We start from the raw sequence: 24,534 nt of genomic DNA, 5'->3' as shown, positions 1-24,534 counted from the left end.
CTAAGCCCTCATGGTGAATTGGCCGCCCTGCTCAGCTGACTTGGCCTTTGGAAGGAGGGTCCACAAGTCTCTTTTTCTTCCCAGATGATAGGCACTGGCCTCCCTGCTGTGCTTCCTCCCTCGCTCCCACTCAAACTCTCATGCACATCCCACCAAACTCATCTCCCTCAGACTCCTGAGACACAAAGACCTTCAGTGGCTTCCAGTGTTCAAAGTCCCAACTCACACTGCAGAACAGCTTACCCCACTGACTAATCCCCCCCTACCCTGCTTACCCCCTTGGCTCTCACTTCTCCAGGAGCCGACCCCCACCCCAGCCATTCCCCCACCTCCCCAGTCTCCTCTCTAGTCCCTGCAGTACCCACCTTGTTCGATGACATCTCCCCAGGAGCCCCCAGTCATCACAAGCAAGACCCCATGCCCGGCCCTTCACATCAGAAGTGCTCAGTAATAGCTTTCTACTAGTTGCCACGGCACAGATGGAGAGTGAGGTCCAGCAGACCCCAGGGAGGGCAGCCGGGGCATGAGCTCGAGAAGGAGCTGGCGAGGTAACAGCACAGAGGACCCGCCAGGGTCCCAGTCCCCGGGAGTGCCGGGCTGGGGCAGCCTGTCCCACGCTGACTTTTCTAGCACCTCTCACAGGGAGAAAATCCCAGAAGCGGCCCCAGAAAGAAAAGAAGCACCGAGCACCCACGTCTGGGCTACCACCTCTGCCCACGGCATTCCGACCGGGCTGAGGTCGGCAAGGCAGCAGGGGCAGGAGGGGGAAGCGGGCTCTGGAGGAGCACGGCTTGCTAGGAAAGCACCTCACGCCTCTGACTTGCACCCTCATCACAGGAAGTCAGCAGAAGACCAACGCGCTCACTCACGCCTGGAGACACTTGAACCCCAGCAGAGCAGCCAGCTTAGGCCCTGGAGGTCAGACTTCCAGGAAAAGGCGCAGGCCTGCAGGACAGAGGGGCAGGGGCCCCAGATTTGAGGGAGTGGGGGTCTGAGCCTCGTGTACCACTCCTTGACGGGCAGGGCCCTCGGTCACAACGGTCAAGTCAGGTCAGACTGAAGGGAGGACAGTGTCACTGACTGCCCATGCTTGCTCCTCCCTTGCCCGGACACCCTCTCTGCCTGGACAGCCCCTGGCTTCTTTCCTGTCTCTGTTCAGAAGTCACCGCCCTGGAGCTGCTGCCCTGACCTCCTGGGGAACAGCAACTCCACCCCTGTTCCCTTTTCCTCTTACTCTTGCCTGTTGTTTTTTTTTGGTACCCTGGGTACAAGTCCTGCCCCTCCCTGGCTCGGGGCCCCAGTGCCAACTTCTGAGCCTGTCTGAACTCAGTCTCCTCATCTGTGAAATGGGCATAAGAACAACACGTACCCCTGCTGCTGCTGCTGCTACTAAGTTGCTTCAGTCGTGTCCGACTCTGTGTGGCCCCACAGACGGCAGCCCACCAGGCTCCCCCGTCCCTGGGATTCTCCAGGCAAGAACACTGGAGTGGGTTGCCATTGCCTTCTCCAATGCGTGAAAGTGAAAAGTGAAAGTGAAGTCGCTCAGTTGTATCCGACTCTTAACGACCCCATGGACTGCAGCCTACCAGGCTCCTCCACCATGAGATTTTCCAGGCAAGAGTACTGGAGTGGGGTGCCATCGCCTTCTCTGATCCCTACTCCCATTCTATTCAGTCTTCAAACTGCAGGTCATGACGCATGAAGTGTGTTGTGACATTGAACCAACACGAGGGGGAAAACGGAGGGAATAAAATAGAAAGCTACCAACTGTGAGCACGGAGTAAGGAGGAATATCATCCTTTGAACTGACTTCCTGATGTTACACATGAGCACACACGCACCCTGGGTCATGGGGTAATCTGCGCATTGCTGAGAGTCTAAGGTGTGCGTGGCAAGTTGCTTCAGTCACATCTGACTCTTTGCGACCCTATGGGCCATAGCCCTCCAGGCTCCTCTGTCCATGGGATTCTCCAGACAAGATTACTAGAGGGGGCTGCCATGCCCTCCTCCAGGGAATCTTTCTGACCCAGGGATCAAACTCAGCGTCTTACGTCTCCTGCATTAGTAGGTGGGTTCTTTACCACTAGCACCATTTGGGAAGCCCGCTGATCTCAGGCAGATAAGTCTGAACACGGGCCTCCGTGGCCTAAGTCTGATGATGTGGCTCTAAGAGAAGACTGCAAACAAAGTCTTTCTTAAAAAGTGACACGGAGCGACTTCAGCATTGCTCGTGATTTCTGGGAGGAAAACAGGGGGCCTAGACTGGATGGGGAGGAGTCCTCCTCAGGGAACCCATCCGTCTGCCTGCCCTCTCCCTCTGGGGCCCAGATGTGATGTGGGTCAGCAGGAAGGAAGTGAGGCCCAGGTGCACAGGCCAAAGGTGACCGACAGCTCACACTCTCTACACCTGGGGGTGCCGCTGGGGGGCCTGGGAGCCCAGAGAGCCTGGGCAGGATGGAGAAGCGCAGGAAACAGGCAGAGCCTGCTCCTCAGCACAGCTGGGCTGGAAGCAGCCCTGCCTTCCCAGGAGGTCGCTGGGGACCCCAGCGTAGCACCCAGTCCCAGGCTTGCCATTCCTGCCTCACAGGGAGGCCGCACAGGCTACAGTTTTAACTAACAGAGAGGAGACCCCTGGACACCCTCCCTCCCGTACAGCCCTTGTCCTACGTGCTCCTGGACGAAACCCGGGACTAGACTAAACTGAGCAGAGCCCAGGCTGAAGTCTGTCCTCTCTCCCCAGAATTCCTGCCCCACAAACTCCCACCAGCCCCCCAGGCTGAATCTGCTTGTGGCTGAGGTTCTTACCCGGCAGACTCAGGAAGCAGGGCCCCTGGGAGCTCCCCACGAGCCACCAGCTGCTGCCTCACCACCTCAGGCGGGGAGGCCCCGGCTCACCGGGATACAGGCCTGTGAACAAGCTCCCAACTGCCCGGTAGCTTGTGGGTGGGCCTTGTGGGCGGAAACCGGCTCCTTCCTGTTTTGTCCCCTCCACCCCAGGCTTAGTGAGAAGCAAACTTAACCCGGGTTCCCAAACTGGGCATCCCGCCGTCTGGCTGGAAGGTTCACCCCAGAGCTCAGATGCAGACTCCGTGTGTGTGTGGGGGGGCCATGTATGTGTGTCACACAGAGGGGCCCCACTGGCATGTGTGTGCGTGGAGGAGGAGACGGGCACCCGCGTGCAGGGGTGGTCTCGGGGACTTGCTCGCCCCCACTCGCACCTGCTGCAGAAGCAGAAGTGGCAGGCGCACCGACACGGCTGTGACTCATCTCCTGGGGAGACGGCGCCCGCTGGCGCGGGGGAGCTGCTCGCCCCCACAGGCCCATGGTGGCAGTCAGCCCTGCCGACGCCTCTGCCCAGACTCAGACACTGCCGTCGGGGGAGGGGAGGAGGCCCGCTTGGCTCCCGGGGCCCCAGCATCAAGCCAGGCTCCTGGGTCCAACCAGGGTGGGAGGGGCTCAGGCTAATGGAGAGGAGGTCAAGGGGTCTGGGGGTACCCTGAGGCTGTGTCCCTCCTCCGCAAGCACCATTTCACCAGCATACATGCTCAGCCCGGGTCAGAGGTCCCTGGCACTTCAGGGCCGCCCACGGGAACCACTGCTCTCCTCCTGTCCATAGCTGATCTCAGTTCAGAGGGAGCCCCCCGGGATCTGAGAACCCACTCTGAGTAGTCCTGCCCCCAGCTCTGCACACCTCCAATCCAGCACGGCCTGGTCTCAGGCCACAAGCCACAGTTCTGTCCAGCCAAACCTGCCCCACCTGCAGAGGCACCAATGCCAGAACCACTAGCAACCTCAGCAGCGTTCTACCTGGCGAGCAACTCCCAACCCAGGGCAGCCACTCCCCTACCCCTGGGCCTCCAGATGTAGGCCTGGGATGCTCTATCCTTACCTTGAAACATGTTACTCATCTTTAGTCTCCTCCCCGAAAGGCCGCCTCTAGCAGGAAGCCCTCACCACACCCACTGACCTGAGCTCCACTTGCTCCTCATATGCTTGGGGCCCGAGTACCTCCCTGCCCTTTTCCTTCTGCCCCAGGAGCCCTGAGTTCTCCAGCTACCTGTACCTGGCATGGTGTCTTCAAAGTGCCAAAGAGAAACACCACTCCTCTGCGCCAGCCCCCAGAGCGATGTCTGAGGATGAATGAATGCATTCACTCATTCAGCCTGACTGCTGACCACCTACAGTGTGCTTGTGACTCCATGGGCACTGCCACTCAGGAAGGGAGAGGCCCTACCCTCCAGGGAGGGGGACAGAGGAAAGCTAATGAAGTGGCTACACGCTCACGATGCCTCCGTGTCCACTGAGGCCACCACTCACCACGCCCAGGGATAAGAATAGCCTCTCTCTCAGAGGCAGTCATGAGGATTTAGTGAGCTCACATGGGTAAGGCAAGGCCCAGCACACCTCCCGCAGCCTGAAACTACTGGCTGCTAGTATCGTTATTATGATTCACTGAGAGGCTTTTACATGCAAGGAACTGTGTGAAGGGACTTTCACCCAAGAACTCATGTGATCCCTTGAAGTGGGCTCAACAGATGCCTCTCATAGGATCTGAGGCTCCCAGTCTCACAGGGCTAACTGAGGGCAAGGCTGACAGTAGGTCTGGCCAATGCTAAAGGAAATCAACCCTGAATATTCATTGGAAAGACTGAAGCTGAAGCTTCAATACTTTGGCTACCTGATGCAATGAACTGACTCCTTGCAAAAGCCCCTGATGCTGGGAAAGATTGAAGGCAGGAGGAGAAGGGGACGACAGAGGACGAGATGGTTGCATGGCATCACTGACTCAATGGATGTGAGATTGAGCAAACTCCGGGAGATAGCGAAGGACAGGGAAGCCTGGGGTGCTACAGTCCATCGGGTGGCAAAGAGTCGGATCCGACTTAGCAAGCAAACAAGAACAGGGAGCTTAGAGTCCGGTAAGATGGCACTTCCCTTTACAAAGACGGCAATGATGCAAGCAAGTGCTCATTACAAAGGTGATCCAGAAGTCCATGAGAACTCCAAGAAGGGGCAGAGCTTCCCAAAAATTCTTGGGGAAGTTGTCTTTCAGAAGCCACCCAGTGAGGGCATACAGGGGACATAAAGTTATGCTTCAAAGACTGGCTGCAGACAAAACCCAAACAGTGTCCCAGGAAAAAACACTTTAATACATCATATCACTAGCTTTGGCCTGGACTGAGTGTATTGGCAGATATTCAAGGGCTCTGACTACACTTTTTTTAGCTAATGTTCAAATGGCAGAGGGAGGCCTTTCAGCCCAGTGGTTAACTATCTAGGCTCTGAGCTTAAGATTCTTTGAGGTCAAACCTTGACTATGGCTGGCCACTGATGATTCCTATGACCTGAGAAATGTTACTTAAGTCAGCCTCAACGTTCTCATCTGTAAAGTGGGACTAATACTCTCTTAGGATGAAACATACAAATACAGGTAAAGTTTAGCCCAGTGCCTCGCAGTCAGGTGCTGCTCAGCTGTGCCTATGCCTTTCCCTCCATTTCTCCAGCTCAAATGGGATGAAAGTACTCATATTTATTTGATGATACAATGATGGCGCTTAGAAGTTTTGCAAATAGGCTATCAATGGGAGGGGGTGTTTTATCATTCCTGCCTGTTGAACTTGTGTTCCAAGCCTCCGAGGCTTTCCTCAGTGGGCCTCTGCCTTGTTTCTCTATCTAGCAAACTCCTATCTATACTTTGAAGCCCAGCCTGGATGTTCCCTTCTGTGACTCTCCAATGCAGAACACCAATGGCATTTTCCTCTATTCCTTAAGCACTTTTTTTTTCATATATTTTACAAAGAGCTCTTCACACTGCAGTTACAGCAAACAGTTTATCTGTGTGTTTGCCAGCCCCATGGGCACTGACCGATGTTTGCTAAATTTGAGAAAATGAGTAAAGAGGGAGCTATGACTGTCAGTTCTTGGGCACCTCCTGTGAAAGTATCTACACAGACATTCAAGGAGCGAAGAAGAAGGGAGGGCTGAGTTATTTCTTCCCTTGCACTTCTAACAGCCACTTTATTTGGGGGAAATAACAAATTCCTATTAAGGGTATTGTCAGACCCTAATTAATTTCCCTGATCTGGCTATATTGGTCCCATCTCTGCACAAGGCTGTAGCGTTACCACTAATGAAACACCAAGCCGGTGAGGAGCTGAAGCTCCCACCCTCTTTAATTTAGGGGGACCATTACCAGCGCTCTCCATCATCACAATTACTGGGGACCGCTTCCTTCCCTCCCTGCGGTGAAACTCGGAGAGGAACTTGTGCAGCTAACTGCGTATTAGAGGGTTTTAAATTTTTTCCAGAGGAAGGAGGAAAGGAAAAGATCCTTGCATCTTGGCAATCTGGAACTGATGGAGCAGGATTTATAGATCCTCCAACCTCCCTTTCATTGCTTCTTTTTTCCTGGGGGTAAGAGGGGGATCTATAACAAACAGCTTTCGGTGTGGCTGTGCAAAAAAAGAGCTAAAAATGAAAGCTGTGAAGGCGGTGTGATGGTACCAAGGAAAGACAAGCACCAGGGGTCAGCTTTACTAGATTCCTTCTTTGTTAGCTGGCCGTGAATGAGGACATTTGAGTCTGGTGGCACCTGGCTGAGAGTTCGGGGAATAACGACTAGTCCGTGGAGCGACTTGTGCCCAGGCATGGTGACAAGTGTGTCGTTAAGTCCTTTGCTGCGGTTGTTCCATTTTTACATATGAAGAAACTGAGGCAGAGAGAGAGGTTACAGAACAGCCCAAAGTGACCCACCTAGGAGACAGCAGAGCTGAAACTAGATGCCCAGCAGCTTGGCTCCAGGGCGTGGACGCCACCTGCTGCACAGACCGCAGCCCTGGGGCTGCCCAGGGCCCAAGGGGAGCCCCAAGGCCCCTCCCAGGAAACTCCCCTCCGGGAGCTGCAAACCCCTCACCTGGAAGAGGAAGGGTGGCACCCCTTGGTCTTGGAGGCTTCCCCAGCTCTGGTGGACTTTGATTGTTATCAAATTAAGGGTGTAAACAAGATTTATTAGGCTTTCAATTACCTTCGTGGCACTGATTTGCATAAGGACAATGTGTTAATCACAATGGCTTTTTGAGTCACTCGTTAAAAATCTGGGAGAAGGCAGAAATCTTTGTAGGCATCAAGTCTGGGTCACCGCAGGGACTATTAAGGGATCCTGCTGCCTGGCCCCAGCTGCCCTGGACTGACCTTTCCCGGGTCCCTTCTATGCAGCACTCTGTGGGCATCTGGAAAGTGGAAGGAAGGCCCGTTGACAGCTCAGTGATCAGGACCAGACAGGGACGAATCCACAGTGCTCCACAAACCACTGAGCTCCAGCCAGACATGCGGGTACCCAGGGTTCCTCCCAACTGCCGACATGCTCAGAGGCTGGTTCCAGAGGTCAGAGGCACAGGCTCCGACTCACAGAGTGATGCTGCATTGCTGACCTCCATGGCCTGTAATGGATGTGACCGTGATGCCTGAACTACGGAAATACAACAGTCACAGCCTCCGCACCCTACAGCCTGGGACTTCGAGCGTCTTGGCTCCCTCACCCTTTCCTGTTTGCTTGTCTTCAGAGAATTCAGACAAGGAACCCTGCATCTTGGAACAGCCACACACCTCCAAGTACCGAATCATGAACACGCAGGGTCCCTAAGCTCACCCCCACCCCCAGTTTCCTTAATGAAAGGCAGAGAGGAGCTTCCTCCCTCTAAGTCACCAGACACAGCTGTGGAGGAGGGCGGGCACAGAGTTTCCTACTGTGACAGCACCTGACTTTCTCTTCCACTTCTTTTACTTCTCGTTTGGGAAATTATAGGAGGGACTTAGAAGGTGAGGCACCCCAGTGGAGTTTCTCTAAAAATGAGAGACTCACCACCTGGAGGAAATTCACGACGTTATAGGCAGAGAGCAGCCACTCTCCAGTCACAGGCCACAACGTGCCCTCGGAACAGCTCTGGCCTGAAGGGACATGGGTTGGACCTTGTTCAACAGATGACACTTCTTTCTGGTCTCAACTGCCCCACTATCAATTGGGAAATGGGGCGAGGTGTGGATCAGGATCGGGTTAATGAGTAGAAACCATGTCACCAGTCTTGAATGGCCAGTGGGGAGGAGGGTGAAGGGCAGAGCGCTGTGTGTGGTTCACTGCCCAGCCCCTTCCGGGCTGTGTGTTCTTGGGGAAGTCGCTGTCCCACTGGGGTTTCCCTCCCAGTTCTGCCAATGGAGTGAAGGATATTGCCCAGAACGCCCATTGCCTTGCTGTGCTGCTATTCATCAACACTTAGCAAGTCTACCCGCAGGCAGAGCTCTCCCTTCTCTCAGAGGGCACCGCTTTGGCCTCTCTAGCACCCCATGGGCATGCACAGGAGGCTGAAGCGGGTGCCCTGGGTGCCAGACAGTGGCTCTTCAGTCACAGCATTTCTTTAAAAAGCCATCAAATTCTGGAATGCCATCCAAGTCCTTCAAGGTCAAGGTCCAAGTCCTTCAGGGTCAAGGTCCACCTCCTCTGGGCAGCCTCTTGACTGTCTCAGCCTGGCTACCTTCCTCCTAGACAACCCCAAAGCCAACCTGCCTGTCACCAAACCCTAGCTTTGCCTTGATCTGCCAGCTCGCAATTTTGCCTCACCAAGTCTTTCTTCCCCAACCAGCGAGAGTCAGCTTCTGGAGCAGAGACCCCCTTCATCTGTTTAATCCCAGGACCAGGCAGTCTCATGGTTTCAGCTCAACTCAGCAAAGACCTGGCCAAGGGCTGGCTGTGGTCATGGCCAGGCAGGTCTGTGGCAGGTCTCCAGAGGAGCTGGCCTGCCATCAGCAGCAGCAGCTTTACTGAAACGGCTCAGAGGAGGGGTGGCTGAGAAGGATGTGAGATGTGGGATGATGAGACGCAGGATGATTCTGGCAGGACAGAGAGTTAAGGAGCTAAAAGGTAACAAGGGTAAATGCAAAGTGTGTGGCTTGGATTGCACCGCCTGTGCTCAGTGGCTGGCAGCATTCAGCCGGAGAAGACCTGTGGCTTCTAGCCAGGCCGGGGTCAAGCGGGGAAAGGTAGATGAAGGAGGGTTTGGCCTCAAGAGTGGTGATTCTCAACCACAGGTGATATCTCTGTCCTTTAGATGTGTGAGAGTCCTTTAGCAATGCCCACTGCTGCTGCTAAGTCGCTTCAGTCGTGTCCGACTCTGTGCGACCCCATAGATGGCAGCCCACCAGGCTCCGCTGTCCCTGGGATTCTCCAGGCAAGAACACTGGAGTGGGCTGCCATTTCCTTCTCCAATGCATGAAAGTGAAAAGTGAAAGTGAAGTTGCTCAGTGGTGCCTCACTCTTAGCGACCCCACGGACTGCAGCCCACCAGGCTCCTCCGTCCATGGGATTTTCCAGGCACGAGTGCTGGAGTGGGTGCCATTGCCTTCTGCGAGCAATGCCTGGGGGGGTCACTATAGGAACTGAGTGGGCAGGAGCCAAGACATGACATGCCCCACAAAGTCCTGCACCATAAAAAACTACCCTGGCCCAAAAGGCCAACAGTTCCCCACCCCCAGAAACAGCCACAGAAGGGGGCTGCTCTAAGCGTCTGAGCTGTCAGACAGAGGGTGCAATGAGGCAGTGACCCTGAGAAGGGGTGGGGGGTGCTATGTGGGGAAAAGCGCTTCGGAAGGAGGCAGGGACCCAACCCCCATCCTGCCCGAGCAGGTGCTGGACCCGAGGAGCTCTAAGCGCCCCTTTTGGCTCCAAGAATCAATTGCCTCTAATTCGATTTATGAGCATGGCCAGTACCCGACTTCCCGGCAGCGCCCTGGTGGTGTGACCCAGGTCTCCTGCAGCGCACTCTGGGCTGCAGGTGCCGCGGTCGAGCCGGGTAATGAGTGTGGAGCGCCGACTGCGAACGCCCCTCCCTGTGGTCAGCAGGGGCTCACACTGGGAGAGCAGACAGCGCAGCAGGCCCTGCTGTTCCAGGGTCAGCCTGCGGAGCGCTCCGAGAGAACAGCCCTGCTCAGCGAGGGGCCTGCGAGCTAATTAACTAGGACGCTGGCCGGTCCTGACCACGTGCTCCCTCTGGGGTTGGTGGACGGCAGACTGCCCAGTTCCTCAGTGCCTGGCGCCTCTGGCAGGCCCCGTATCACCTGTGATGCTGGGTTTCCGTGGCCCTGGCCCTGTGTGGAAGGCCCAGCCTCCCTTGACTCCTGCCTGGGTGGTCTGGGCCGTGACCTTCAGCCCAGTGACCTTTCTGAATGCCTTCCAGCCCTGCCTATGATTCTGCTCAGGAAACAGGGAAGGCTCTGGGTTTAAGGATGCTAACTTTCTACCGAAAGTCCAGAACCTTAAGGAGAGACAGCTCTCCACCGAAGGGATCAAGCAGTCAGGCTGGATAAGACGGCACTTTCAACTTCTGTTTTGATGGGGGACAAACAGCACTCACCCATGAGGATTTAAAATACGACACCCGGATTTTAGAAAATGTACTGCCCTCCTGACTATTCAGGGGTCCCACCCCAGTTCTCTCACCTGGGGACATGTCCAAGACCTGGGGGCCCGAGGGGTGGCTGTCCAGCACCCACCCAAGCGGCGCCTGGCCCCACCCCGGGTGGCGCATGCCCACTCACCTGTGCGACAGAGTGGGTTTCATGGAGCTCATGGAGTTGAGGGGGGGCTGCATGGGGAGTTTCCCGGGGGGGTCGCTCTGGCGGCTCTTCTGATGTCGGAGCAGCAGCAGGCGGCCGAGCTCCTCGCACCAGGAGGACAGCAGGGCTGCAAGGAAGGACAGGATGGTCAGCGAGCTCGTGACTGGCCACTGCACCTTGCCGCGCCTGGCCCATCTCGCCCACCCAGGCTGGGTGCTCCCCACGCAGGCTTTGCCCCCACCTCGACACCGGTGTTTTAGCCTTCTCAGTATTCTTGCCTGTATAGTGGGATAAACATCTGAAGGAAAGAGGACCGAAAAGCTGCTGTTGCTGAAGGAGATCAGAGGAGGGCAGAGTGTAACGGCAAAGAGGGGAGAGTCAAGACGGAGAGGACCGCAGAGGCAGGGCTAAGGAGAGGCCGGAGGCCAGGCACAGACCAATGCGTGCCCAGGTTAGGAACTGCTGGCTGCCGCCACACATCTCAGTGAGGCCCACACCCTCGGACTCTGGACAGTCAGCTCAACATGGCTTCCTCCCCATGAGTGGGACCCCAAAATCACAAGGTTTAAACAAAATCTGGATCCTTCCTAGAACCTGTTGCTGTTCCCAGGAGTGTTTACAGAGTTCTCCTTCCCCCAAAGTGCCCGGAAGAACACAGGTACACCCACCTTCCGGGCAAACCTGTGATGGGTCCCTGTGCTACTGGGCACAGACGCTTGAAAGGACAAAGGGTTTCCAGGGCACAGGATGGCCCAGGGGTGGGGCAGGGGCCGAGCCAGAGTCTGCCAGGGGCACCAAAGGCAGGAGCACAGGAGAACCCTTCACATCCAGGCTTGGGGAGGCCTCAGAAACTAGGAAACGCTACCAGAATAAGCTAGGTGTTGGGGGATGAGAGAACTCTCCATCCTGAACTGTGCCAGTGAGGCCACTAGAGGCCAGAAGCACCCTCAAGGTCAGTGTTTCTGGCCAGTCCAAAAGCTGAGGTTTGAGGAAGGAGTCAGAAGTCAGGAAGGCTGGGTTGTCACCACCTCGCTGTGTGATCCCAAGGAACTCACAGACCCTCTCTGGGCCTCGGTGTGCTGGCAGGGAAAGAGGAGTCATGACTCAAACGCCCTGTCTTTCCTCCAGGGCTGTGGTCAGGGGCAGAAGGGGAAATTGTGGAGACTGCGGCAGCAAAGTGGGTTGATCACAGCCCAGACAACTCCCCACTCCTGCCGTCAGACTAATTACTGCTCTGAGGAGTTGGCTCTGTCAGGGGGTCAGGAGCCTTCTGAAGCAGCACAGGGCGCAGAGCCCACTAGCTCATCTCCAGGGTCTGCTGTCTGAGCACTGTGCAACAGGCTTGTGTGTCTTTTTTAATCCATCCCCTGTGATCCACGGTATCAGCTGTTCTCCCCATTCTACAGATAAGCGGACTGAGGCTCAGGCAGAGGAAGTCACCCGCTTATAGCAACCACTGCGGGGAGGGGCAGACACACAGATGGTGTCCCTGCCGTCTATCCTGGTGGGTGCAGCCCAAGGCTGAACCAGAGTGTGGGGGAGAAGATGAAACTCTTCAAAAGGCCCAAACTGGGACTTCCCTGGTGGTCCAATGGTTAAATGCTCCACCTGCCACTGCAGAGGATGTGGGTTTGATCCCTGGTCAGGGAACTAAGACCCCACATGTCACAGGGCAACTAAGACCCCACACAGCCAAATAAATTTAAAAAAAAAAAAAAGGGCGGGGTGCCCAAACCAGGCAGCCACGGTCTCCAGCGCCCTGGCTCAATGAGAAACTCCTCCTGCTTCTTCTGAGTCACACCCTTTACTGTGTTCAGCATGCGATGGGGGAAGAAGCACAGATACACAAGGCCCAGGAGAGATGGCACAGGGCTGCCAGTGCAAACCACCCAGACCTCGGATGGGCTCCCCTGGTAGCCCAAGGCCCGGAGAGGCAGGCTGGGCCCCTGGCCCAGGGAGGCTCTATCAGCAGTGTAGAGAGTGGGGCCCGGCATCTCGAGGGGCAGCAGGCTCTTTCCTGCCCCTCACCGGGTGGGCAGGGGCCAGGAGGCAGCTTTTAGGACCAGCAGAACACTGTCCATCCAGCCGTGCTGAGTGCTGGCTTGGAGGGAGGTGCTCACGCTCCCAGGGGCCTGCTGGGGACCGAAGGGTGGTGGTTTTTGTGGGGATGGGGGTGGGATGGTGAGGGGCCCCACCAGCATCACTGAGTATTTTTGCCTGGCCTGTGCAGTAGGCAAAGATGCTCAAAGAGGCAAGCAAGGTTGACATACAACCTGTGCCCTCCCCAACTGGGCACCTGTTTCTCCCTCCAGGAGAGGGGATCAGTGGCCGAGCTGTGTCTAAGAGCTGCATCCTGCCCCCTCTGGGGGCCTCACCAGGCCACCACCTGCTCAGGGAGGAGGGTGCCAGAGAAGAGAGGCCCCCACCCTGGCTTTTGTCTGCCCAGAAACCACGGCAAAACACCCCCGACGCGGGTGCCCGGCAAACATCTGCCACAGCTGGAGCGGGAAGCGGCCTATTCATCGAGGCTGGAACAAACAGAAATGAATTTCCAGATTGCTCCATTCTTCTCCCAGGCCCCTAGTTACCGCTTCTTGTGCGGGGGGGCACTGGGCATCTGGAACCTCATTTGCACGCCAAGCACGAGGCCCAGCGGATCACAGCAATGGAGGGGCCGCTCGGCTGCCAGCACAAAGGATGGCTGCAGATGGTGCCGCCTGCTGCCTGCCCTGCCCATGGCTGCCCCTCCTGGCCCGCGCTCCTCCTGGGGGGCCACCGAGCCATGGGAGGGGCTGGGGGCACCTCGGGGGGCATTCGGAGCTTTCCTCCAATGTCACAAGCCACTCTCCCATGTGGTCAAGGACGGCCCTTGTCTTCCTATTGCTAGCCGAGTGGTTTTCCGTAGAGAGAATAAAGGGAGTGGTGTGGAGGGGCCTGGGATGCTGTGAGCAGATGTGATGTGGGTATTAGGCGGCCCCGACTCAACACAGATGCCAGGACAGCCGCATTCCTACAACCAAGAGGGAAAGGACTGGGAGCGAGGGAGGCACCACCCGGCACCCCCTCGGCCTCAGCGGCCAGCTGGCAGAGGCCACGCGGGCAGACGCAGTCTGGAGAGACACAGGGCAGGCTCTCATCATGGTGCAAGCCAACACAAGCCATTCCGAGGCAAATGCTGGTTAGTGATAACACATGGGGATTTGCAGCCACAAAACCAGAGACTCAGGAGGACAGACAGAGGCAGGCAGGGGATTATACAAGGACAGAAAGACAGCCTGGCAGGGTGAATGTCTGGGTGTGCGTCTGTGGGTATGCCTGGATCTGGGCTGTCTGTACACGGCTGAGTGGAGCATGCCTCTCTGATGAGGTGACACCAATGTCTACAATAGTCCCAGGAGAGGGGGGAGAGGGGACAGTGGTGAGCAGGCCATGGACGTGACGACTAAGTGTCCCAGCTCTGGGGTTCCACAGACCCGGCTTGAACTGTGCCCTGACGCTCTCTAGCTGGGAGATTTCACACTGGCTGCTTCACTGCTTGGAACTCAGTTTCCCCATCTGTGAAATGGATTTTTATAGGAGCTGCCCACCTCAGAGAGTGGACGTAAGCTGTAAATCAGTGCTGTTAGTCAACCAAAAGAGAGAGAGGGTCGGAGGAACATCCAAGCGGAAGCCAAAAGAGAAGGAGGGTTGGTGGAGGCCCAAGTGACCCTGTAACTCACAACAGTGCCCAAAAAATAACCGCTCGATTACGCCCCTACCTCTGCCTTCACACGGCACCTGGATAGCTGGCGAGGTATGGACTCCACAATCATCCCAGCCCGGTCTCTACCACCCGTGTGAGACCTTGAGCAAGTCACCTATGCTCCTGTGCCTCAGCTCTCTCATTTCTAAACGGCGGTAGCGGTAATTCTACTCCCTGTCTCACAAACCAGCTGTCAGGATGCTGGTCAGGTGCTGGGTTATACCACCATGCAGTGAAGGAACAGCATCAGGCACCGAGTAGGTGCTCTGTGTATGTTTGCTGCAAAGATGATCAGTATTATTGACCTTGGTAGTAGACAAGCAACCAACAGGACGGGCGTTGGTGTCTCTGTCCACCTCTGACCATACAGCAGCAGCCCCAGGGGGATTCCAGCCAGGGCGAAGACAGACAGGTTGCCCTTTCACACTCCCAGCGCCTGCATGTGCCTCTACAGCTCATCCAGGAAGCCACAAGGGGCACCAGGGTCCCATGGGCTTAAACAGCTAAGTCATCGGCCGGCAGCACGTGTCTTAGAGTCGAGGCCGCAGCACGGTGTGACTGGTGGTGTGTTTCCCTTTCCCCGTGGTACATCAAACAGCGGTGTGTGTGACAAAGGGGGCTGTCTCCCATTCCTGGGACCCAGTAGATGTGTCTAGGGGCCCCTGCACCAGAGGGTGCGGTGGTGCGGTGGCACAGACGTCCTGGAAGAGAAGTGGGCATGAATATGGGGTCTGAGAACCACAAAAGACACAAGTTGCAGATCTGAGGATGGGCACTGGGGGAGAGCCCAGTTCCTGATATCTGCTCCCCAAGAGCTCCCTGGCTTCTGCCCCTGCAGCTGGCGGCCACCACGGTGTCCCTTAGAGACAAGTAAAAGGAAACCAGATGTAGACATGAGGGGAGGTCTGGAGCGAAGTTCTAGGGCATCTTAGTCCAGGCCTACCTGAGATGTGGCCTGCCTGGAAACAGTGACAGGCCCTGTGTTTGCCTCTGCCTGCAGCTCCCAGCAGAAGAGATGCCCAGGCTGGGCTGATCCGATGAACTAGCGTGGGGCTGCCAGTCTAACCTGGGAGAGGAGGCAGAAGGAAGGGGCTGCATGGCTGGGCCTGGGAACCGTCGGGGCTCCAGGTAGGGAGGGTGGAGCTGTAATCTCCAGACCAGCAGAGTGACCGGCAGACAATGAGTCACTTGTGGGTGGAAGGGAGGCACAGGCTGGGGTCTGGGAGTCAGAGCATCAAAGGGGCAGATGAGCTCGCCTGGGCACATGCTAAAAAACTGCCCCTTGCCAGGCAGGGCTTGGGCTTAAAAGGAGCCAGAAACCATAGGCACTCATGTGTCCACACACACACACACACACACACACACACACAAGGCATTTGTTCCCTATGAAGGCAAGCAGAGGGATATTCAGGCAGTGAGAGGCCAGGATGTTCAGTCCTGGTGAGGTCTGGGAATGGGGAAGGGATGGGAGCAGCTGTGGGGGGTGCAGGAGGATGAAAGGCCATCTGAGGAGGAGGGTGCAGAGACCTGGGTGTGTGGGCCAAGCAGGAGAATTATCAAATGTGCTGCAGCCTAAGGAAGCTACACGCAAAATGAAACAAAGGCGTATTAAGTATCAAAGAGCATCTTAGCGGCTAAAAGGCTGCTGGAGAACAGAGGAACTCTGAGTGTTTGAGTGTGTGAGAAGGAGGGCTTCTGAGACTCAAGGATGAGGCAGGGCTCGGGGTGCCCAGAAGGCATTATCTGCCAGGCAGCAGCCCCTCAAATCGTGCTTTTGGGGCGGCTAGAGAGGAAGAGTCAGAGTGTGGCAGAACGGGCCCCTGGGAACACGCAGACGGAGCTCACTGTTCAATGAAATACACTAATGATACATTTTCAGAACGCTTCCATACATGAGCTTACCACATGCACACAAGACCCTCTGAAGTGGCAGCGGGAGCTCAGTGGGCCCTCTCCCAGCAGGGAAGCCTGGCCACGGGTCGTGCCTGGTGAGCCAGGGCAGAAGAACCAGTTCTCCATGCTGGGCTCCTCCCCGCCTCTCCTCCCTGCCACAACTGAGTTCCTGTTCCTGGATCCACTCGAATTCCCCAGGATCACCTCAAGCCACCCCGGGAAGACGGGCACCCCACCCCGCCCCACCCTTGGGTCACGGCAGCCTGATTATCTTTGCAGTCTGTCGCCTCTGCCTCTTGCCTGTTCCAATCACCTTCTGCAGCGCCGTCCTTTCTCTCCTGAATGCTGACAAGTGCGTTCTATCATTTATCTCAGTCTCCAGTCCCGCCTCCTGCCAACCCACACGCTACAAGGCGGCCAGAGGAATTTTTCCACAAATGTATGCTGTTCACCTCTTTCCAGTCTGTGTCCCCAGAAGCTGCACAGGGCCTGGGAGACGACAGAGGCCCAGAAGACATGCTGATTTCACTGACAGTCAGGCTACCCCGAGGAAAGTTGGGGGGCGGGGTGTTCTACAGTGAGAGCGTGAACCCCGAGGGCCAGGATGGGATTCCAGGGCTTTGCTTCTGCAACCCTGGCACCCAGCACAGGCTATAAAGCCAACACACAACTAACAGATTAAAATGTATTGCATCTAATTACCCAGAGGGCAGAAGACAGGCGAGACAGACACACACTGGACTCACTGCATCTGAGACCCAGTCGATCAGGCGCATACACGTGACCTGGCATCCTACAGCTTTTCAGCCTGCCAGCAGCTCCCCACTCCTCAGGGTCAGGGACCCAGCTCCAGGAGCACCAGGCCTGAAGGCAATCTGATTCATCATGTGTCCAGGTTGCTGCTGGACCACCAAGTCAAGTGACGCCTGATTGTGACATGCACACCCCATCAGCAGACCACTCCAAATTAGGGAGTGAAAGGTAAGCGGATGACAGAAACAACAGCCTCTCGTTAACGCAAAACAGCCAGCTGTGGGCACTGGTGTTCACGCTGATGTGTCCGTCACACCCAGGATGACAAAGGGACTTCCTAGAGCATCTCACCCCAGACTCCCTGGAGATGCGGCTGCTGCTCCTCCTTCTGCCTTCTAGACCCAGGCCACACCCTCCTACCCTCTGACCTTCTTTTACCTCCCAAAACATGGGGTCCTGCCGGGAGCCACTGCCCAAGGAAGCTTGGGAAGGTGAAAACCAGTGAGGACTCCTGCCTGTGCCTGGGGACCAGGGTTCTTCTACTCTGCAGATCCGGGCAGAGAAAAGGAAGGGCAGTGAGACCCCAAGAGGGATAGGTGAAGGGGGCTGCTGAGATGATGATGGCGGCCTGGGCTGGGCTCTCCATCTCATCTGTAAACTGGGGAGTCAATAAGAGGAAGCTCTCCTCACAGGCCTGGTGTGAGGGGCCCTAAGATGAAGGAAGGGCCTGAGATTTAAACCACATGCGCAAGATGGCAAGTCTTAAGCTAAAGTCTCAGCTGGAAACTGGAAGCTGTGAAGTGCTCTCTCTTGCCTTTAGACGGCAGAGTGGCTAAGAGCACAGACTCCAGCCAGGCAAGCTCAGCCACTTAGCAGTTGTGCGACCAGGGGCAAGTTACTTAACCTCTCTGCGCTCTTGTTCCCCTTTTGGTAAAGTGGGGATAATAAATATCACCTACCTCCGAAGCCATCATGAAGATTAAACAAGCCGATACACACAAAATGCTAGCGTGATGCTGAGCGCGCTTCCCCAGCGGCTCGGTGGTAAAGAATCCACCTGCGGTGCAGGAGCCACAGGGGACGAGGGTTCGATCCCTGGGTTGGGAAGATCCCCTGGAGGAGGCTGTGGCAACCCATCCCAGTCCTCTTGCCTGGAGAATCCCATGGACAGAGGAGCCTGGCGGGCTACAAAGATTTGGACATGGCTGAAGCGACTTACGACACACATACGCGCGTGATGCTGAGCATATAGGAAGGACGGTAAGAATTAACTGTTACTGTTTCTGTTGTTATTAAGAGGTTTCTCTGTCTCCCCATCCACATACTGTAGCTCAAATAAAATACAATTTCTGTCACCCATCTCTAGGAGGATCACAAAGAGGGCTTATGTGCCCTGGACCCAGTCTTACATTACTTTCTTCACACTGGGTGTGCTCTGGGTGGTGCTGTTCCCTAGCACCCAGTGGGAACCACATCCAATGTTTTTCTCTGCCAGACACTCTGAATTCGGCAGACCAGGGCCCCCGTGGAATTAAGTCCCAGCAGCCACTCACTCTGACTCAGCTGAGGCCATGCAGTGCAGGGGGCTAATCTGGGTGGGCTCCTGCCTGCAAAGTGCCTGGGCGGCGGGCAGACCCTCGGCCCCTCCTCAGTCCCTAGGTCCCTGTGTGTCCGTCAAGAGGCGGGACGGGAGCCAAGTTCAGGACTCCTGCTCTGATCCATGACCCCTGAGAAGAAAGCTGTCCCCGGAATTATCTGCCTGTCCTCCTCTGTGGGCCCACCATTGCTGGGTGCCCCAGAAACAGAGAAAAGGCCCCCTCCCTGCCAGTTCTCTTAGACCATCTCCTCCCAGGAAACGGCACAGAATACATGTGATCACGGAACCTCAGGGCCAGGGGCCGCAACTCAGGGCTGGAGGCTGTGGTTGTCTGACCTCAGGAACTCAGGCGTCTGTTCTGTGTGGCCACGGACCCAGCGGGCAGCCAGGGGCCACGTGTGTATCTGTGAAATGGGGTGAGAACACCGCACCATGGATGGGGAGGACGTAATGGGATCACGGAACGGCACACGAACAGGCCTTTTGCTTTCCCAACCGACTGGCGCCCTCTGCCTCACTGCAGCCTCATGATGCCCAGTGAGGGGCTAGCCAAGGATGAGATTGTCCGTGTTTTATGGAGCAGAAATTGAGGCCCGAGAGGTGATCCAAGCAGCGCCTCCACGGCTAGTCTTGGATGCTTTCCCTTTTATCCCCACAAGTCAGTGATGTCACCTATCTGAGAGAAGGTACATCCCCGGGAGAGGCCTCCCACCCACCTCCCACTCCCAAGATTCGGCACCACCCCAGTGCACTGTCCCTGGTCTGCTACCAGCTTCCAGTGTGACCTCGGGTAACTTCCTTCCCTCTCTGGGCCTTATGTAAAAGAAAGGTAAGAGCCTGTGCTTTCTGAAATCTGTCCCCCACGAATCAGCCCTGTCCCCAGAGGACCCCTCCTGATCCCCTCCTCTTGGCCCTGCAAACGCCAGTGTGCAACAGGATCCAGGTGTGACAGGGCCCGGGGATGTGGGTGTGTGGGCAGGTGGGCGGGAAGGACTAGACAGCCTCAGCAACTGGGACTTCTGACAGGTGAGAAGCTCCCTGTGGTTACAGGAAATGTCATTCCCTGGGAACTTGCAGGTTGAACCTGGGTGACCCCGACAGCTGCCCCTAGAACATAAAACCAGAGGTGTTTTCCTTGAGGGAAAGCCCTGCTCTCCTGCAGAACGGCTGCATCATCACGCTGGCACCAGCAGCACCGCACTGTCCTGAGTTTCAACTGCTTCTGGCATTTCTAGATCATTCCCACACTTTACGGCCAGCTCTGTCATCTCCCATCACTGTGGGAAAGAAAGTCAAAACCAGAAAGGTTCGACGACTGGCCCTTTGGCTGTGAGTGACCCCGTTCCTCTCCAGCTCTTTCTGGCTGCCTCTTACCCACCCACACTCGGGCCCCACATGCAGGGAGATCAACCAGGGGGGCGGTGCCCGGTCCCAGGATGTGCAGAGAGGCCTGTGGCCTGGCCCACCCAGCCCAGCCTGCTTCCCCGGGCAGATCCTGCCACCTGCAGTCCTTGTGGTCCAGGCAGGCAGGAGAGGGCCTCTGGGCTGTCCCACCCTCGGGAAGGCTCCACCAATGTTCCCACCCCCTCTCCCCATGGGCTGCCTGGGCTGGCAGGAGCAGGGAGTCTCCAAGCCTGTGAACTCACCCTGGGAATGGAACTCTCAGGGATCTGGAGCTGCAGACAGCTGATTTCCAAACCAGTTCTGCTGGCCCTCAGCCCCGTGGAGGAGGAGGTTCTGGGACCCAAGAGAAGTCAGACAGGTCGAGCCTGTCTGTGAACTTTAGGAAAATCCCATCCCGGAAAATTCCTTGTCCACCTCACACTATCCTCTGGGCCTTGTGAATAACTCAGATTCAACTGGAAAGACACCTGAAACAAGCTCAAGGTGGGGTAGGGGGTTTCATCAGAAGGACAATGCACCTTTCTTCTCGGGGGTGCCCTGCAGACCTACCAGGCTGAGGGATGGGCCTGGACAGGGCAACAGCCGAAGAAGCATTGCTGTTTGCTGAGAACAGCTGGTAGGGCACTGCCCACATACCTTTGCCCCCCTTGGACTTTCATAAGCCACCGGATGGTGGGGAAGTCACAGCTCCCATCTTAGAGATAAGGGGTCACAGAGAAGCTAGCTAACCTGGCTTGGGCACACCTGAGCTTGGGGCAGGCCAGGACTAAGGCAGGATTCCCTCATCTTACCTGGGATATTTGCTGGTGGTGGGCTGAGTGTGGAGATCTAGACCATCTCAGTTGAAAATTATGCAGCGTTAGTAGCAAAGGAAGTGTTCTGAGGAGGGGAGGTGCCCTGAGCCACCTCCACAATGGACCGAGGCCAGGAGGCCTCTGTGTACTTGACCCCAGATTCCAGGAGAACCTAAGTTCCACCAAGACAGACCTCTCTGGCTCCCCAAGCATGGGCCAGAATATCCATGGGGGCTGGGGAGCGGTGTGAGCTGAGAGCCAAGAGTCTCCCCACCTCCATCTCATTCTGAAGTAGCCTAGAGCAGGATGGAGGAGATCCAGAGGCCCAGGGTGGTGAGGATGGTCTGCCCAAGCCCCCAGCCCCAGGGTGACACTCCCAGGGCATCTGCAAGACAAGACGGGAGCCACGCCCACCCGCCTACTGGCAGAGACCACGCCCCTCATTCCCACTGGCCACCTGGGCAGCTGTCCTCTACTCCATGGGCAGTTTCTCCTGGGGGTTAAACACTGCTGCCTGTTGCTCCCCCCTCAAGGAGCCCGAGGGTATGGAGAGGACACAGGAATCAACCTCTTCCCTGGGCACTTCACTTTCCTGAGGCCTTCCAGCTGTGTACTCCATTTGGCTGCATCTTCCTGCTCCCAGTTTAAGAAGGAGAGGTTGATGCGGGGCCAAGTCTTGGCCAATCAGACCCCTGAGACCAAACACACAGCCCACCTTTGCAGAGGGCCAGAAGGCCGTGAGTCTGGCCCATCTTTGCAGAGGGCCAGAAGGCTGTGAGTCTGAGTGCTCTCTCCATCTGCTCCGGCCCCCTTGTCTAATCTCGGGCCCTTGGCTCTTCCTGTGGGAGCCAGGAGCCAGCGACAGACTCAAGGACCCTCAAATGGCAGTTTCCTTGCACTCAGTCTGGGCTCATAAAGCCAGGGTCGACCGCTTTGTTTCAGAGCCTCAGGGTTTCTATAAAGAAACCACCTGGAAAACCTCCAGCCCTGAAGAGTGGCCGAGGGGACCTACGGTGTGGTGGCAGGGGCAGGACAGAGATGTGGGGGTAGGCAGCACTTTGCTGGTGATCCTTGATCACTGGGAGTTGGGTTCAGGTCACTCACTGCTCTTTCAAAAAGAGCAGATTCTGGAAAAAGCTGCTCACCAGACCTCCAGCTCTCCTGCCTCCAACTATTTGGACCCCATCCCACTCCCTTGTTCCCCTGAATGAGTTACCTGGTTAACCTCAAAGGATGTCAAGTTCCTGGTGCAAGAAATGCAGACAGTGGTCCCTACCTGCTGCTCCCAGCTCCAGGCTTGTGAGGGGGAGGCCCAAGCACTGGGCAGATGGCTTAGAGGGGGGACAGGCTGCTCCAGCTGTAGTTACTCTGGAAATCAGCTCAAGGCTACCTGACCTGGCCCCATAGGTGGCATTCGGTGGCACAGTCAGATGCTACTTCCTGACCCCGCACTATGGGAGATGACACCTTCCAGTGGGTTCCCTATCCAGAATTGCGTAGCAGGGTTTTCTCTTAACCCCTTATCCAGCAAGGGCAGCCAACTGCCTGCACATTTCAAAGTGTCTATGTCTTAGCTTCCTAATTGGCCACTCCACTCTTTTTCTGAGAACCCCTGAGTGTGGGTATTTGCTGGAACCCTGGAAACCACCCATGCCTGGCTATCACGACCCCCTCCAGGTGCTCAGCAGAGGTTGGCAGTGGATGACCCAACTGCCCCCAAACACCGAACTGGCTTCCATTTGTTCCACGGGGCCCTCCTTTGAAAAGGCGGGGGTTCCTGATGTATTTTGGAGACTATCTGACATTCTTATAGCATGCTGTCTGCTTGTTTTATTTATGTGTAGGTACACACCATTCGAAGAAAACCTGACATAGAGACAGAATTTATAGAACACTTTGGGGGAAGCGGGGCAGGAAACGAGAGAGGAGTTTTCTCCTTGCAGAAGCTCCTTTATGTGATGAAATGATTCTCTGTGAGGTTTCTTTAAATATCCAGCTGCCTCGTCGCAATGAAAATAAGATTCATTTATAAGAATTCCATTTACATCGAGCACTTCCTGGCTGCACCTGTCACTCGGGGTGTAGCACACCTGGTAATGTCTAGGTAAGTGTGGCCTGGATGGTGAGGTCCCCTGGCAGGACTCGAGCACTGGGGTTTCCAGGCCAGTGGTTCTTGGTCCTGCCTGTGCATCAGAAGCATCTGGAAGGCTTGTTCAAACCCAGAGCGTTGGGTCTCACTCTCAGTGGGGTTTCTCATTCAGTGGGTCCGGGGTGGAATTTAAGAATCTGCATTTCTAACCAGTTCTCAGGTGATGCTGAGACTGCTGGGCTGGGGACCCCAGTGTGAGAACCATTGCTCTAGACTGATGGTTAAGCTCGGTTGCCATTTTCTGCATGAGCAGGGGCTGGGTGAGGGGAGGGCATTCCTCCTGCTCCCCTTCACACAAGCTCTCTGGCCGGGAGGACTCAATGACTGACAGGTGGCCTCTGACTACGCTGCTGATTCCCCCTGATCGTTGTGTTCAAGGCTCTGGAGGTTTGACCCTGGACTCTCTTCTAGGCATCAGGCCAGGAGAAAGAAAACTGAGCAGTCAGAAGTGGGTGGGCCTGGGTTTTCTGTGAGCGGTGTGCTCCTGGGCAACACCCTAGCAGATGTGCACATACCTCAGTCTCCTCACCTGCATGCCGACCTGTCTCACCCAGCCCTTCTGAAGGTGTAACCGGCCAGGCTAGGTCATATCTACTTGGCCACAAGGCATGCGGGATCTTAGTTCCCTGACAAGGGATTAAACCTGCATACCCTGCAGTGGGAGCTCGGAGTCTTGAACATCAGACTGCCAGGGAAGCCCGACAAGGCAACCTCGACAGTGGCTTCTGTGGACCGAGAACTTGATTCGGAATGGGCGCTGTCCTGGCCACTTTGCACACACCATCTCACTCAGGGCGACACTTTAAGAGGTAACTACTGATACAGCTGCCTCCCCTCCACCACTCACTGGTGTGTTTTCTGTGTGGCCCTGAGACCTCCCTGCCTGGGGGCTTGCCTCCTGGGGGTCATCAGGACTGAGCTGACTCCTGCAGGGCTCAGCTCCCAGGAAACAGCCCTCAGGGCAGCTCCAAGTAGGCAGGCGGGGGCTGACGGCAGCCTGGGCCATCTGCAGTTCAGGCTGGCTCCCTGCTTCTCTCCCAGAGCAGCTGGGGGAGGGCTTCGTCATTTGTTTAGGCCTCTGCAGTGTTTAATCACCAGCAGTGCTGCCTCCCTCCCTCCTCCCTGCTCCAGCGCCTGCTCTCTCCCTGCAGGAAACGGCACTCCGCCTTCTGCCTCTGAGGAAAGCCATGAAAAAACGAACACAGCACCCAGAGAGGAGACAGAGAGCAGGGAGGGGTGTCGGAGCCAGATGGCCAGCTGGAGAGGACGAGCTGGTCCCAGCAGAGCAGGCTCTTGCTGCGCGAGCTGAGGGGGCTCTGACGGGCCCTCCACGGGGTCTTGGATGGCCCTTGGTCTCGGGGTTCAGAGCACATTCATCTGCCTCTGAGCGAGCCGGAATGCAGAGCCCGGGCCTTCCTGCAGCTTTCGGAGAATCTGAGGACAGGAGTCTCTGCCTCTGCCCTGCAGAGGGCCAGGTCGTGCAGGGACATGCCTTCGGGAAGGTCAAGTCCAGGCCAGGCAGAAACTTGACACTCTTTTTCTCCATCCATTTTCCCAACAATCCTGTGATGGCAGTATCACTACCTTTATTTTCCAG

The 24,534-nt window shown here is 56.3% G+C and overlaps 1 protein-coding gene across 9 annotated transcripts in view; it reads right to left on the bottom strand.

Annotated features, from left to right (window-relative positions):
- The window catches only part of ZMIZ1 (zinc finger MIZ-type containing 1), a 190,026-nt gene that overhangs the window by 26,385 nt on the left and 139,107 nt on the right, over nucleotides 1-24,534 (bottom strand). For 8 of the 9 annotated variants that reach the window (XM_060406366.1, XM_060406364.1, XM_027962408.3 and 5 more), the window contains one exon: nucleotides 10,588-10,732. In XM_060406366.1, the coding sequence (XP_060262349.1) occupies nucleotides 10,588-10,732 (145 nt within the window). Of the gene's footprint in view, nucleotides 1-2,805; nucleotides 10,733-24,534 lie in introns of those variants that run through there. The other variant, XM_042240848.2, reaches the window with a different exon arrangement.

The sequence above is a fragment of the Ovis aries genome, chromosome 25 (genome assembly GCF_016772045.2).
Source record: "Ovis aries strain OAR_USU_Benz2616 breed Rambouillet chromosome 25, ARS-UI_Ramb_v3.0, whole genome shotgun sequence".
NCBI lineage: Eukaryota > Metazoa > Chordata > Mammalia > Artiodactyla > Bovidae > Ovis > Ovis aries.
Note: the sequence above shows the minus strand (reverse complement) of the source record. Positions and strands in the feature narration are given on the sequence as shown.